This window comes from Antechinus flavipes, chromosome 2 (genome assembly GCF_016432865.1).
Source record: "Antechinus flavipes isolate AdamAnt ecotype Samford, QLD, Australia chromosome 2, AdamAnt_v2, whole genome shotgun sequence".
In the NCBI taxonomy this organism is placed as follows: Eukaryota; Metazoa; Chordata; class Mammalia; order Dasyuromorphia; family Dasyuridae; genus Antechinus; species Antechinus flavipes.
Genome location: NC_067399.1, coordinates 332,204,757 through 332,221,947, shown reverse-complemented (window position 1 = coordinate 332,221,947; position 17,191 = coordinate 332,204,757). Strand labels below are relative to the sequence as shown.

At 32.7% G+C, this 17,191-nt stretch overlaps 1 protein-coding gene across 1 annotated transcript in view; it reads right to left on the bottom strand.

Annotated features, from left to right (window-relative positions):
* Positions 1-17,191, bottom strand: part of SNAPC1 (small nuclear RNA activating complex polypeptide 1) — a 36,514-nt gene that overhangs the window by 13,005 nt on the left and 6,318 nt on the right. Inside the window, exons 2-8 of the mRNA XM_051977785.1 lie at positions 16,976-17,135; positions 16,669-16,809; positions 15,660-15,764; positions 12,347-12,505; positions 10,150-10,218; positions 7,215-7,277; positions 4,716-4,857 (exon numbers count right to left, since the gene is read on the bottom strand). Coding sequence (XP_051833745.1) covers positions 4,716-4,857; positions 7,215-7,277; positions 10,150-10,218; positions 12,347-12,505; positions 15,660-15,764; positions 16,669-16,809; positions 16,976-17,135 — 839 coding nt within the window. The remainder of the gene's footprint in view (positions 1-4,715; positions 4,858-7,214; positions 7,278-10,149; positions 10,219-12,346; positions 12,506-15,659; positions 15,765-16,668; positions 16,810-16,975; positions 17,136-17,191) is intronic.

Genomic DNA, 17,191 nt, shown 5'->3' with positions numbered 1-17,191 from the left:
AAAAAAACCAGCAGGCTGTGTGATTTCCTTTTTCTCCTTTCTCTAACCTCTGTCCATATTCATGCAGGCACTCCATCTATCAGATTCTATCTGTTAAATCTATTCATCACTTCCACTACAAATTCATAAGGGCTGTTATTTTAGGTCATATCTATATGGTCTCAACTTTTCCCTGTTTCATAGTACACTGCAAAAATATCTGAATAAAGCACTTTTCTTTCTCTTATAGGTAAATTTCAGAATTCTCAAATAATGAATATCTCCTTTAAAACATACTAGTTGAAATTTTTACTTCATCTATTTAAATAATACAAATGACAAGATTAAGAGGCATTAGGAATCACTTTATAACTCATCAGGCTATGAGTATATTAACACAAATATATGCATCTGTCTATCACCCTTGAACATACATTCTAATACCCAAAAAAAAAAAGAATTAGTCTAGCTCTAAAAATAACTAGTACTCTATTTTGCATCCCTTTTATTCATGACATTTTAATGAAATAAAGTTTTTAAATCAACTCAAATCCCATTTAGTTGAATTTCACACTAATATTTAGTTTTAAAAAAAAAAGAACATTTCATGTGTCCATTACCTTTTCAAAGAACTTGAAAAACATTTATACCTAAAAATTCAATAACAAAATAGCATTTGATATTTACAAAATATGTTTTTGGAAATTCCCATCTATAAATACTGTATTAAATCACATTAAAGACTTGCTTTTAAGTGAAATGAGCAGAACCAGGAGATCATTATATACCTCAACAACGATACTATTTAAGGATGTATTCTGATGGAAGTGGATCTCTTCGATAAAGAAAACTAATTCAGTTTCAATTGATCAAGGATGGACAGAAGCAGCTACACCCAAAGAAATAACACTGGGAAATGAATATAAACTGCTTGCATTTTTGTTTTTCTTCCCAGGTTATTTATACCTTCTGAATCCAATTCTCCCTTTGCAACAAGAGAACTGTTCGGTTCTGCACACATAGATTGTATCTAAGATAAACTGTAACCTATTTACATGTAAAGGACTGCTTACCATCTGGGGAAGGGATGGAGGGAGGGAGGGGAAAAATCGGAACAGAAGTGAGCGCAAGGGATAATGTTGTAAAAAAATTACCCTGGCATGGGTTCTGTCAATAAAAAGTTATTAAAAAAAAAAAAAAAAAGACTTGCTTTTATGATGTTGACATATTTGCTGAATTATCTTTTATTCTTTTAAGAGGCATAATATGTCAAATGAATTAATAGTATAATGTACTAAATGCTTTATAGAAGTGAGACAAAGAAATCTCTAAAATGAAATTTCTGAATTTTTAAAACACTTCAACTTTACCCAATTCACTAAAAATCTCATTTTCTTCTTCCTCTTTGGTAATAACTAGCATGCTCAGACATGAAGCCTCCTTCTTTATACTCTATTTGTTACCTAGAAAAAACATTTGGAAAATAATATTTATATATCTGTGTGTATCTATGCGCAGATGATCTGTCCAAGGCAGAATAAAGATTCTAATCTCCCTAGTTCTGTATACAGTGCCTATCTTAAGTATAAGATTACATTAGCTGCTTTTGGCTGTTATATCCTAATGCTGAAGCACATTAATTTTCCAATTATGTAAAACCCTCAGTTCATTTTCAAACCATCTCATCATGTCTCCCCTTAAATTGTTGCTGTTTTAGCCAGATGATCTTCCCCTCTCAAATCGATTCCTTTTTTATTTTTATATTTTTTCTTTCACTAAATAAAAAAGGCCATTCTTTGTCTCATTTCTTTCTTACCTACTCTTAATCACTGAATGGGTGGTTGCCTCAGTTAAACTGAGACCTGTTAAAGACTTAAACAATATAAATGAGATAAAGAAACATTAGGAACCACTTTATAACTCATCAGGCTATGAGCAGCTTAACACAAATATATGTGTGTGTCTATCCACCTTGAACACATTCTAGCTTAAAAAGGCCAAGGCCTCCCCCACTGTATTCAAGGCCATCTCTACTCAACTGATTATATCTGGTCACTGTACCCAGAAGGTTCTGCAACAAAAAGTGAAGCTGGTGATTTTGCACAGCCTCTCTTAAATCCAATTCACTTGCGTGTCCTGGCCTTGACGTCATAGTTATCTTTAAGAATGAAGAACAAACAACAACCTATAAAAGTAGTTTGTAATATACTCTGATGCCATTATTTTTTTTCTGTCTCTAATGATGTTGACCTAAATGTTCTTTTTTGATTCTTAGATTTTCTCCATATACATTAATATAGATTGTTACTCTATTCCTATCTTGCTTTCCCTAGCTATCATTCAACTATCCTTTTCCTTTTAAATAAACTACAGTATTCATAATCTAATCACAGATACTTTGCTACCAATTCTCAAGTATATATGTTAGAGAAAGATTATTTTAGTTGGAGTAAAACAACTTTTCAAAAATAAAAAAAAACATGCGTAGTGGAAAGTGTCCTGGATCAAAAAATCAGAGAACCTGAACTCTTATCCTAGCTCTTATACTTAACTACCTGTCTGTGACACTGGGAAAGTCATTCCACATCTCTGGGTCTCAGTTTGCTCAACTCTAAAATGAAGGAGTTGTGCTCAGTGATCTCTAAGAACCCTATCAGTTCTCTAAGAACCTCTATGATCCTGTGATGTAATGCACTATGCCGACAAATCAAAGCTAAATTTTTAGAATAAAAATACAACTATGGAAACTTCTCTGAACTAAATACATGTATTTTCAAGTATACATACAACATAAGGTATGTATCTTTTTTGCACAATGTTTCAGGAATCTTCTGGGTCCAATTCAACTTATTTTCTCTAATTCTTACATCAAGGAAAGAATTGTTTTGATAAAGATAATTAGGCTGAACATAATATTAATGAAATAGGGGGGGGAAAGCCTGCCAATCATCAAGAAACAACAATTAAATGTTTCTCAAATTCTATGAAAGAGCCTAATTATATAAAGATACTTAAATCATGATGATCTTATAGTTTTACATATTTAACACATAAACCCTTCTTAATCATCATTATCAAATTATACAATATAAATCCAAGCTGTATTTCCCACCAAAGTTTTATAACAAATAATGCAGGAATAATAATTATTCTCATAAATAATTATTCAAAATTTCAAACTAAATTATTATAATTTAATACATATGAAAAATGTTAAGAAAAAAATAAAAAGGTTACCAGAAAGGGAAAAAAATTGATGCTTTACATAATTTGATTACTAACTCCAGGTGACCAACTGTTACCAAACTTAAGATTAAATTAGGTTATCAAAGGGACATTTCAGAACCCCTTTTTTTACAACTATAAAATAAACACTTATAAACTAAGGGATAAATTTTTAATTATGGGTTAATTATAATTGTTAACATTAAATGCAATTATTTCACCAGGAAGAAGAGGAACAAATTTTAAGAGGCTCTAAAATACAGCAACACTTCAGGTAGAACAAACACAATCAAGGGTTAGGACATAAGTAGAAAGTACTCTGAAGGACCAAAATAGAGGTCACAAAATTCAGGCAGTAAGGCTAACTGCTGACAGAAAAATCATTCAGGCTCATCCTGAGAATATCTTACAAATAATTCTAAAAGGCTTGATTATCAGGTCTACAGAATCATTATATATTAAAAGCACTGAGGAAGAAGCATTCATATCATCCTGGCCTTCACCTGAAGGCCTTCAGTGAAGGAAAACTCATGGATCAGACAATTCCACTTTGGGTGACCTCTATTTTTAAGGTTAGATTTCCTTTTATAGTGAGCTAGCAATGTACCTCTCTGCCATCTCCACAATTACTCCTATCTTTAATTTCTAAGGTCAAGCAAAACAAGTTTACTCATCCCTCTTCCACCTGACCATCCTTCAACTATCAGAAGATACTGTTATGTCCTATGTCTTCTCTTCTTCAATTGATCCTGAGATGATGATTTCAAGCTCTCTTGCCATCTAAGTGGCATCACAGACAAAAGCACTAATACTATAAGACAGAAATACTAATATTATAAAATAAATGACTGGGAAAAGACAAAAAATCTGAAAAAAAACCAACATAAAGAGTCTAAGACTAACTAATGTAAGTACAAACATATTTCTAGAAGACTACTATATTATATATTGAGAAAATGTATAATGATAATAATTATTATACTTGAGCATATGCTTATCACTCATATAAAAACAAATGAAACTGAAAGCATGTAGTTTGAATATATGACTTTTAATACTTTTATTTTGTTTTCATGGCCTGTTCTTTCAGAGTTTGCTTGCTTAAAACTATCTTTCCTCAGGAGCCCAACACCCAAGCAGTAAAAGCATCATACTGAACAGAAAAGCAGGTAAGAAGAGTTCTAGCTCACACTGTGAATTTGTCATAGTTATGTTCTGGTAATTATTGGTAGCAGCCAAAGAGATTAACAGTTAAAATTATTGAGTATACAGTTTTTGTACTAGCTCTGTCAGTCATAACTATGTATATGTGAGTAATGGTCTTGTTTCTTCATCTGAAAGACTGAGTCACCTTCAAGAAGTCATTCAACTCTAAAATTCCATGCTTCTAAAAATTAATTTAATTTGATCCTAAAGTATACAAGATTCTGAAGTACAATGAAAGAGAGTCTGGTTCACAACAAAGATATAAATCACTGTCTCTCATTTCTATAAAGATCTTACTAAGTTACCTTTAATTTGAGATGATGTTTCCTCTTCTGATTCCAATTTTTCTTTATTTCTTTTACTACAAGGTGTCTTCCCTAGCTTTTTAACTAATTCTGATTCAAGTGGTTCAAGTTTAACTTGACGGTGTCTTCTTGACTTGGATGCCTGAAGAATTAAAGTTACTAAGTTACATGGAATTCTGGTTTTAATAGGTATACAGAATAGAAACATAAAATTCAACACAAAGAACAAGTTAAAAGATATGATCAAAACATAAGATATTTTTTCAGGAAAATTTTACAATAAAATTATATTTTTAATATTTTATTAATATCCCTAGTATGCATACTATACATAATTAGCATATACCACACTATGACATTAGACTTATCCAAAGAAGCTTGGATTCAAGTAAGTTATACTTTTTTTTTTTTAACTCAACACAACACACTTATCCCCTCTGCTCTAATCAGGCTAATTTCCTACTCTCTCCACAAAAGCTATGCTCATTTCGGCCTTTATGCTTTTTACTCATACAATAACTGTCATTTAGAATATCCTCCCCCACCACCAAACCAAAACCTACCCAATTCCTCCACAAAGCTTGTCCTGATTACTCCAGAGAAATCTTTCCTTTCTCTGATTTCTTAAAGTGCTCTAAATTTGCACTAAAACATGCAACATGACAGACATCAATAATGTCATAAATGTAAAACCAAAAGCACACATTATAAGTGTAATCTCAGTTTCTTAAAAGGAAGACTACTTCTTCTAGTTGCTCAAACCCCAAACAATGCCTAACTGGCAGCATGAATACTTAATAAACTCCATCTGGCCTGGTTAGAAAAGCAAGTGTTATAATTAAGAAAACATGGCAGTTAATGTAAAATCACAGATTCAAAGCTAGAAGAGATTTTGTAGATCTAGTCCAACCCCACCTAATAAGTATATGATGAAACAGAACCATCCAGGATAATTAGTCTAAAGTCACACAATTAAGTGAGTTGGTAGTAAGGGAATCTAAACTAAGTTGTTTCAACTCGTTTTTTTCCCTCTAGCACATTAAATATGGAGTTTTTATCTTCTATGGATTACAAATTATTTTTTAAAATTTAATATGCTATAAAACATAAAATAACTAAAATTATATTCAAACAAAATTTAATTATTCCTTAATTAATCAGAAGACATTTCATTACTTTAAAGTGACTAAATCCTTAGGTATTTTATCCAAATGTAATGATAGTAATTATCACAAGACAATAGAAAAGATCATATTTACTGAGTAGTTCTGGTTAATAAAATGTTTTTTAAAAATTAATCAGTTTTTGTACTTGGGAGACCTCATGGTAAACTACGGCCTAGGTCCTCGGCGGGGTCCTCAAACTTTTTAAATAGGGGGCCAGTTCACTGTCCCTCAGACTGTTGGAGGGTTGGACTATTGCAAAAACAAAAACTTTGTTTTGTGGTCCTTTAAATAGACAAACTTCATAGCCCTGGATGAGGGGGATAAATGTCCTCAGCTGCTGCATCTGGCCTGTGAGCCGTAGTTTGAGGACCCCTGGAGGTCAGAAAGAAAATCAAATTTCAGGTTTACTGCTATTTACTCCTATGCAATCTCAGGCAAATTCCTTAACCTCTGGATCTCATTCTCATCATCTCTGAAGTGAAAAAGTTGGACTAGATGATTTCAAGGTCCAGTCTAGATCTAAATCTATGATGCTATAATTATAAAAATGACATTAGCAAGATTTTGGCCACAGGGTTATGAAAATTAAAAATAACTGTGTAGTAACAAATAGGTCTCATTTCAAGCTCTGAAGGTCAAATTCCATTGCTATGAATTCCATGAGGTTCTCAAAACTGAGTCAATAAATACCATAATAAAAATATTAATATAATCAAAGAATTCTAGAACATTAGCTGCAGCTGAGAAATTTTCATCAAATAAAGTTTATTGCAGTACTTACTACAAATGACCCATTGTTCATGTATAGGATTTTAAATGATATATTAACCAAGAAACCAACCTAAAGGCTGATGACCAACCTGAAGGAAACACTTTTTTTTAACCTACAGTTAACTGAACATATAAAAGAGCAGACTATTAGAGGGCCTGCCACTAGTATTATATAACTGACTACCATAGAGAAATAGCTATCAAACTAAGATCAACTGGTAATTGTTTTGAAGTTGAATGTAAGAAAAATCCTCATATACATAACTATATTTATATCCACACACATAAATTTCTCGCCATATGGATATACCAATCTACTGCTTACAATAATTGAAAATGGAATTTTAAAAACACCCCTAGATTTCAAAGATCATTAAATAAACAAAATTACTTACAAGACTAGCAATGTACCCCTTATTCAAAAATCAAAAAGGATAATACTCAAATTTATAGTTAAAATGTTTAACACCCCTTAATTTAAAAAAAAAAAAAAAAAGACCAAAATATTCCTAAAAATGTTTGTTACCTTGTTTTTAAAAAAATAGAAAACAAACACATTTACCTGAGTGACAATTGAATAGGCCTTGGATTTTATTTTAGCTAATGCTCCTGCTCTTTCAGAACCCTGCAAAGAAACAAACAAAAATTAGACAGAAATAAAAACAAACAGTAACATCACTAGAAGAAATTATTATATCCAACTAGTATCAAAAATGGCATTTAGGCAATATCAATTAATGAAGTTATTAAATTCTACCAAGACTTTAAGATTCAATATCCTTAATGTATATAATTAACTATCATTCTTCACAATGACTTCTACTTTAAAAATTAACTCAAAAACATAAAAACATTTACTGCTTTATACTGGGATAGAATACCTATATATAAATCACTCATACTACTTCCTTTTTCATAACCACAAGCAAATAATAGCTACATTCTCAGATCACTGAAGTTCACCAGCATTTCCAAGCAAGACAAAAAAGGCAAAAGGATGCACTCAATCCATCAACTGCATTCATGTCCCACAAAAACCCTGGAATGTCCCCGTGGGTGCATGGTCTCTGACAAATAAGCCTTCACTTTATCGTGCCTGGAACAAGGCCCCTGTGTGACTTCTCCATAACAGAGCTCTTCTGTGCTGCCTGTTCTTTATTTACCACTTCAGAATATAAGCTTCTTGAGAACACACACAGTCTTTCCTTCTTTCCTTTGTATACAAGAAAGCTGTATACTTGGTGCCTCCACTTCTTTTCTTCTCACTCTCGTCTAAACCCTCTGCAGTGTGGTTTCTGACCTCATCTATCCAAAGTTATTTTAACATTTTAATTGCCAAATCTAATGACCCTCACACCTTATTCTTCTCAATATCTCTGCAACATTCAATACTTTATCCTCCTGGATCATCTCCTCTTTCATGACACTGCTCTCTCCTTGTTCTATGCTCAATGATTTCTGTCTTCTTCACTTCATCCATGTCATGCTCAGTAATCCTGGGTATTCCCCAAGGATCTGTCTTGGGCCTTCTCTTCCCTATGTATGTATGTGTGTGTGTGTGTGTGCATCCATACTCAAACTCAGCATGTTCAAAATTGAAATTATCTTTCCCCATGAATTCTCTATTTTCCCTCTAATAATAAAAAATGTAGGAATAATTATCTGTAGAGTACCCCCAAGAAGCTACAAACTTTGGTAACTGAGATGTTCCCCTCCTCCAAAGACTAATCAAGGGTGCATTTAAGCTTGAAATCATGAGAAAACATCAGGTCCTGGCACAATTAATAAGCATTGTGAACCTTACATTAGCTTGAGTCCCTAAAAACTAACAACATGCTTCAGAGATAGAAACAGAAAATAGAAACTAAGGTTGGCCACTGAACAATGCCTTTCATAATAACATATGGTTTAAAGATATATAAGCAGTATGATTTCTCTTAATAAATGATTGCTGAATTATCAGCAACCCCATCTCTTTATTGTCAACCACCACTAGCCCATCTGTGTTATGCTGGTAACAACAGTCATCCAGGTTCACCACATCAGTGTCATCCCCCCAATCCTTACTCTCACTCATTCTCCATTTCCAAATTTTGTCACTTCTATCTTACTATTTCTTGACTATGTCTCCTCTATAAGATCATAGCCACAATCCTAATATAGAGTTTAATTACTTTTCTAATTGGTTTCCTGCCTTAATTTTCTCCCCATTTCCCTCCATTCTCTACTCTTTCCCAGGTGATTATTCTACATATTAGGTTGAACACATCACCTTTATTCAAACTCCAGTGGCTCCCTATTATCGCCAGATAAATTTTAAAAGTCCTCTGTACTTAAGTCTTCATAACCTTGCTCCAGCCTACCTTTCTAATCTGCTTACACTTTACTGTTTTTCATACTTTATGACCAAGCTACACTAGTTTATTTGCAATTTCGCAAGGATGACACTCCACCTCTCTCTACCGTGGCACTGGCAATCCCCTAGGCCTAGAATGGCATCTCTCCTCATCTCTACTTCTTAGTTTCCATGGAATCTTTCAAGATAATTCAAATCCCTCTATGACAAAGAGACCTAACTGAGTTTCAATGGATAAATGATGGACAGAAGCAGCTACACCCAAAGAAGGAACACTGGGAAACGAATGTGAACTATTTGCATTTTTGATTTTCTTCCCGAGTTATTTTTATCTTCTGAATCCAATTCTCCCTGTGCAACAGGAGAACTGTTTGGTTCTGCAAATATGTATTATATCTAGGATATACTGCAACATATTTAACATATATAGGACTGCTTGCCATCTTGGGGGGGTGGGAGGGGGTGGAGGGAAGGAGGGGAAAAAAACGAAATATAAGCGAGTGCAAGGGATAATGTTGTAAAAAATTACCCTGGCATGGATTCTGTCAATACAAAGTTATTATTAAATAAAATTAAATTAAAAAAAAAAGATAATTCAAATCCCATTGTCTGTAAGAAACCTGTCCCATCCACCCAATTGTCAGTGCTTTTCCCTTCTTTATTCTTCTCTGCTCCGAAAATTGTATGTATAGAGTTAATTCTATAAGTAGGAATTCACAGAGTAGGTACTGTTTTTGTACCTTAGTATCCCTACCCTAGTACATAAGAAGTCCTTATTAAATGCTTTGTCACTAACAGTTGCCTCCAACAATAAACCTCTTGCTTTGAAAGTTTGCCATTTACCAGATTTAAAAAAAAACAAAAACAAGTGGGAAGAGGAGTAAAAAGTGGTGCTTTATCATCGCCATTCCAATGAATTGTCAACATTGCCATTCCTTATATTAAATTACAAGGCATCAGGAAAAGAGCAAAGAAGCCAGACGCTTCATCACAAAACAGGAAGGAACCCTGAATTTGGATTTCCAAGGTTTTCAATATTTCAATACTTACTGAAGATCATTTTCTTTAACATATACTACTATGACTTGAAAGTGAATCTATTTGTTCCATAATAAGAAATCTTAAAGAACATATATCTTACTTCCAATTCTTGTGAACTTCCTTCCTTTTCTTTTTGATCATCTTCATTTTTAACTTTCATGAACAGCTTCTGTGACATAGAATAACATTGCATAATTCAAAGTAACTTAGAACAAAGGTAAAAAGCTCTTGAGAATAAAAAAACTTTAGAATAAGAAACAATTATTTCTAATGATTATTTAAAGTATTTTAAAAGTTATTAGTTTTCGAGGATCCTCCACAATCTGAAATTCATAGTTAAGCTTCACTCAGCACAGTAAATTATTTCTAATTTATTTAATATTTGAAAACAACTACAATTTAATCCTAAAAAAAGAAATCAGATTATAATATATTTTTTCTTCTGATTTCCTGAAGTGCTAGAATGTTTGTTCATTTTCATACTTTTTAATAAAAATACCTTGTTCTCAGAAGAAAGAATACTAACTATATGCTTGATTGATCACCTAATCTGATTTGATAAAAAAGTATTAAAAATGAAACATTTAAAAATCTTGGTGTTTAAGATTTGGGAAAAGTTAAATAAGTCAAAGTTGTTAGTTTAATTACTAGAAAGTTACTTCAGACAGAAGTGAAAAGCTTTTGAAACCCAATCTGATTCTGATGCTCCTGACCTATGTGACACTAAACCAATATTCTTCTGGGTCCATTCTCTATCTTTAAAATATGGATTTGGGGTTGGTTCTACCTCTAAATTTTATGATTCTGAGTGGCACCCAATAGCACCATTAGCCTTGCTTGCTATGTCTAATTAGGTACCAATCTATACCCTGACTCCAAAAACTAAAATGCCTTTGAAAAATAACATATTAAAAAAAAAATGCCAGCATTTTAGATAAAAGGATGCTAAATGGCAGAAAGTTTCTACAACTTAATCCCAAAGCCAGATGTTCTCCATCAAAATTAGAAAGGAGAACTGAGTTAAGTGAAAATAGGAGATCACCTTAAAAAAGAAATATAATTTACTTTTCAACACAAATGTCCCAAATTTAATACTCAGTACCCAAAATACATGCTGCATATAAAATCAAACCTTATTTTAAATTTTTTATAAAATTCCACCTTTCAAAACAAATATTACCCGAAATAGAACCTAAAGATACTTATCAAAATGTGAAGAATTTGTAGTTGACATTGGATGTAGTTGCTTCAATAATTCAAAACTTCAGCTTCAGAATTCTTACATTAACTTAAATAATGAGTATAAAATATCTACTAAGGACCTCAAAAATATAATTTCTAGAAATTAGGAATGGTATAATGCCAATCAATGCAGCTTCTGGGTAAAACACTGGTTAAGTAATTCAATCCTAGAAAATATATTATGGGATGCAATTCAATAGCATCCATTAAGTACCTACTATATGCAATGCATTTTGCTAGGAACAGAAAGTAATTTTGGAAGAAAAGGCTAACAAATGGAAGGGGTGAAGGAGGATTCAGGGAAGATTTCATGGAAATGGAAATAGTAAGACTTGAACTTTTTAAGAAAAAAAAAAGAACTTCCTGAGGTAGACATGAGAATATATATTCTATATATAGGGAACAATAAGAATGCATAGCTATTGACAGGAGATGAGAGTGTCAAGTTCATAGAACAATAAATAATGCAATTTATTTGAGAAAAAAAGTACATTAAGAATATGTATGGTATAGAATAGGGCTGAAAGGGTAGATGTGAGGCCAGGATGAGGAGTTTGTATCTTATCCTAATAAATATGGGTAACCACTAACAATTTAGAGTGTGCAAGTGGTAAGAAGAATGGCAGGAAGGAGAGGAGGGACTACATGACAGTATTATTATTTCAGCACTGTGTGGAGGTTGGAATAAAGAGCACAGAGTCTGAATGCATGGAGACTGAACAGATAGCATATTATAGTCATCTAGGCAAAAGTGATGCAGGCTAGAAAGTAAGGTTTCAAAGAATATTTCAGAGGTGTTGTAAAAGAAAAATCAATAAGCCTTAATATCTGATTAAAAGGGAGTAGGGAAGCTGAGGAAAGGGAAGTAGAGTTAATATGTGAAGTTGTGTTAAAAACTAAGAGGAATTTAAGCATAATTTCAAAAAGTTTTATTTCAAACAAAAATGTTGCTAACTTCATATTATAGAATCTATAAGTACTACATATTCAGATTCTCTTTGGTTACTACTTTCCTTCATACTTTTAATTGAGCTATTAAAGATGCAATCACATACCTTTTTGTCTTCATGCCACTGTTTATGTTCTAAAACCAGATTTTTAATGTTGACTAAAAACTCATCTTTTATCAAGCTAAGGGCCTTGTCAGGCTGGGACTTATCTGCTGAAATTATTTGCTTCATTTCCTGGTAATGCTCATGGATATTCATAATTTCCTGGAAACAAAAGATAAATGCCATAGATTTTTGAAATTTTCTACAAAACACAACATCCCTTAAATTTCTTGGGTAGATCAAGGACTTTGGATATGCCAAGAGAGAAAAAGTAAAATATAAAATGTAAACACAGGGTTCTGAGAATGATAAAGTTACAAAAAACAACAGAAAATAAAATCAGGAAGAACAGCTGGACCAAACTAAGTACATATCAAAGAAAGTCATGATGAAACAAATAAAATCTTATTTTCCAAGATAACTTAGGAAGAAAAACTTATTAAAACAATGGAGGGGAAGGAATCATAGACACCATTGCACTGAAAAAAGTGATAAAAGGACACCTAGTAAGGGTCTTAAGCTTTAAGGAGTAGCAATAAAGAATCTTCACTAAAGGGGACTGACATACATCAGAGAAAATAAAGTTATTCATTTGTGATCTAGAGCATGAGGGGAAGTGCTCCATTGACAATGTTTTCTTTTGGAACTACTTTCAGAATTCTGGAATGACTTTACTTAGCAGGTGTCAACCTTGAGCTCAATCCATGTCATTCATCAGGTGTTTACTGCTCCATACATTTGACCAGAACTCTGCTAACTTCACATGCCACCTACCCATTCCCAGATCCCCATATTTTGAGTGAGAAATAGAAACTGATTAATAAATCTCCAGAGGGATACCATGCTAAGTCATCCAAAAAATCCTGGTGAACTGGGTCATTTCACATGGCTGAAAAATTTCCAAATGATATGGCACAGATTTGCTAGCTACTGAGATAAAAATACTTTCTTCCTCCCTTTTCTCCCCATACTACTAACCAATGTATTAGAAATGGAATTAGAATTAAAAACAGAAATGGAATTAGGATTTGACACAGAGGCATGAAATTAAACAAAGAACAACAAATTTGCCAATTCGTCAAAGGCCTAGCCCTCCATACATCATATCAAGACCCCTACACTTTGTTATTATTAATCTTTTATTTTAATCCTAAATCTTTTCCCAACTTCTGATTTTCATAAATTTATACAGCCAACCTCTCTACAACAGACTTAAAGAAAAAGTCAACCTTCTTCTTGTGTACTGCCTCTGCTTTCAGACTCTCTCCCTCTATTTCCATAACTAGGTAATATCTTTTTTGAGACTCATTCCATCTCTCTATATCCCTTTACCCAGGGTTCATATCAAAAAGCAAAACTTATAAAAAGTTATAAAATCTACCTGAATCATGGGTTTCTGAGCTCTAACTAGTTTTACTTTGGGAAGAAACTGGGCAATAAAGCACAAAATTATAACAACACCAGTATTACTATGGAGGCTCTCTCACTCTTATCACTCTGCATGGAGGGCTAGGGGTATTGCGCAGATTAAGGAAATAACTTCAGAAAGTCCAAATGCATGATATCAGTCCTGTCGACTGTTCCTCAATCTACTAATTCTTTTGGAGTCACCAATGACATTCTTCAGATCCCAGAAATCAAGGGAAAAAACATCAGGTTCTTGAGACAAATCCATCTAGTAGTTAGGATGCAGCCCTTCTTATGGAATGGAACATATTTAGACAGCCTGTGTGATTGGCAAGCAAACACTGCATAGTAACTTTGGAATTGTTTGGAAGCCGGCAGCATTTTTAGGTTAGATTCTGAGATATTAGATCCCTTCACAGGGTGTAGAGCACTCCAAGCATTAAACATTAGGCAGAGTACAAGGTTCTTGATGGGAAAAAATATTCACATTTTAAGGTCATTTGGGCCAAGAAAGAGGCTCAATTAAGATTATGGAGATTTTTTAAGCTTTTTAAGTTCCTTGCCCCCTAACAACATATCATGATTGAAAAACCTATCCAGCTTAATTATAGCCTAAATATCAAAGAAAAGAAGAACTAAAAAACTAGAGATGAGAATGAGAGCAATCAAGAATAGATAACAGACAACTAGAACTGAAGCCACCTCTGGGGACCAACTAGCATAAATAGGTGCCAACTGTAAAAGGAATTATAAGGCTTATATTATCACTCTGGAATCTGGGGTAACTTAGTCTTTCTAAGTGTTTCTAGCTTGTAAAGAATCATCAGAAAGTGAGCAAATGGCTATCGAGGGTTAATCTGAAACACACAATCTCTACAGTAAAGCCTTACTTGGACAGCTAAGGCTTAGCTCATGCTTTAGATGTGAGAATCCAAAGGAGTGTTCTATTCATAAAATAAGTCCTATCCATTTGGCTCACTTGCCAAAATGTCTCCTCTTTAACCAGATTCAGTGATTTAGAGCCAAGAATACACCTTGCTCTTATTCCCTTAATTCTACTGAAGTAACAGAATCCCAAGTCCAAGGTCATCAGAGAAGCATACTCAGAATAAGGTACAGAAATGAGGAAAGATTTGTCTGACATTACATCCAAAAATGAAAGAGCCAGTCGATAGGACCTTTAAACCTTTAAAATTCAGGCTTTCAAATGAAAGTCAGATTTGAGCAAGAGAATAGATCACCAAGAAGACTGTATTAATCTCTCTGTTGTATTTAGTCCTCTGTGAAAAGGGTAGAAAAAAACAGAAAGAATCTTAAGACTTTTAAAAAAAATTAAGCAATTGAAAAAGCTATCAGTCAGGTTTAATACAAATATTAATCTTAATATATTTGGTTTTGACTGGAAGTTTCATTAGTTTAAAAAAAATTCTGGTGAGGAAGTTCTTTCTAACAATGAAGATCAGTAACTAATTATTCTGTACCTTATGTTTTAAAGAAAAATGGTAGGAGATATAACTAAAGGGACAAAAGTAATTATAAAATATAAACATCTTGATTATATAACATTTAAAAGGTTCTTAATGGGAATATCTATAGCAAATCTAATAAAGACCTGATATCAAAGATATATAGGAAATTAATATAAATATATAAAAATAGCCTGACAAATTCCTTTGGGGAGTGCCATGTTAGTCAGATAATACTACACAATCAAAGAAAAACGTTAAACATTAATTTTGTTTTTTTCAGATTTTAATTGAAGACCCACCACTAAACTCTGTCAAATTTCAAGATTCATAGTAAAACTGAGCATATGGAATAACATTTATAGTACTTCACTGTGATGAGTTAAATTAATCTGAGAAATCAGCAGTTCCTCTAATCATTTGGAAAACAAAAATTAAATTACCTCTAATGTGTCAGCAGTGATAAGCTTCATTACTCGGTCATTTGGTTCCTTAAATTCCTCTGTAACTTCAGTTCTTGGAATATTTTTCTTCATTCTGTATGAAAGCTACATAAAATGATAGGAATTTAATACAGTTGGCTGTTTAGGAAAACAACAGCTTATTAATAGTACTGACATAAGGATACCAATAAAAAGACTACACTTGAAAATAAAAATAAGACCACAACATAGCATTTGCACTCTTTCTGTTGTTGTTTGCTTGCAGGTAAAAATTACCTTCTTTCAAAATCCGATTTTTCTTGTGCAACAAGCTAACTATATAAATACGTATACATATATTGTATTTAACATATGCTTTAACATATTTAACATGTATTGAACTGCCTGCCAGAAAGGAACAATTATAAGACTCGAGATGATCTGATAAGCTAACAAATGAATTAAAAGAAGAAAAAAGGGGGAAAAAATCATCTCTCAAAGATTTTTTTTTAATCTATGTTTATAACAGAATGGTAAAATAATTCTAAAACATTTATGTAAAACTGTATATCATAGTTGTCTATTCTGCTTTTTAAGTCCCTACTTGATTATGCAGCTTGGTGGCACAGTAAAATGGAATGCTGGGCCTGGAATCAAAAAGCTCCAGTTCAAATCTAGGTTGAGACATTTAATAGCTGTGTGACCTTAAACAAGTCTGCCTGTTTGCCTCAGCTTACTCAATTTTTATAGAAAAATAGTAACAGCACAACAACAAAGTTGTTGTGAGAATCAAATGAGATAATAGTTGCAAAGCACTTAGCACATATTAGGTGTGTGCCTAGCACATATTAGGCAATCTATAAATGCTTATTCCTTTCTCCCTTCCCCTTCTTTACTAGATTTTAAGATTTACAAAAGCAATGACTATGTATTATTTTAACTTTTTGTTACCTCACTGATTAGAACAATACTGTTCACATAGCAGAGATTTAATAAATATTTTTAATTGATTTATGCTATATTCACATACAGGTTTGGGCATTGCTGTAAAATGGAAGGCTTTGTCTAATCGCAGCTTCCGAAGAATATAAGAAGCATCATAATGTTGTGCATTTGTTAGATCTTGCTGAAATTTCATAACTTCATCCCAATCCTTAAGGCATGCTCTAATCTAAAAGCAAAAGAAATAGAAAAATGTTATTAAATATATATTTCAGTATATATTGCACACACATAATTAAAACACAGGCCTTTCTAGCTGAAACTGCCTGCTATTAATATATTTTACAAGTTGTATCTGTTTCCAATTACTCTACGAGAATTTTATAAAATATTACCTTTTGCTTTGGCTGACAGAGTTGTGTATTATATAGTCCATACATAAGATACAAAGCACCAACTCTGATCTGAAAGGTGTATGGAGGTAGAAAATATTTCCAAGCCAGAGATAAAGCTTCTTTTGTAAACTTGTTCTTTTCCATATGTCTTGTTCTGCCACTAGAAAATAAGAAAGCATATTATGGCTAAAAAAAAATTGAACAGGTATCTTTTTT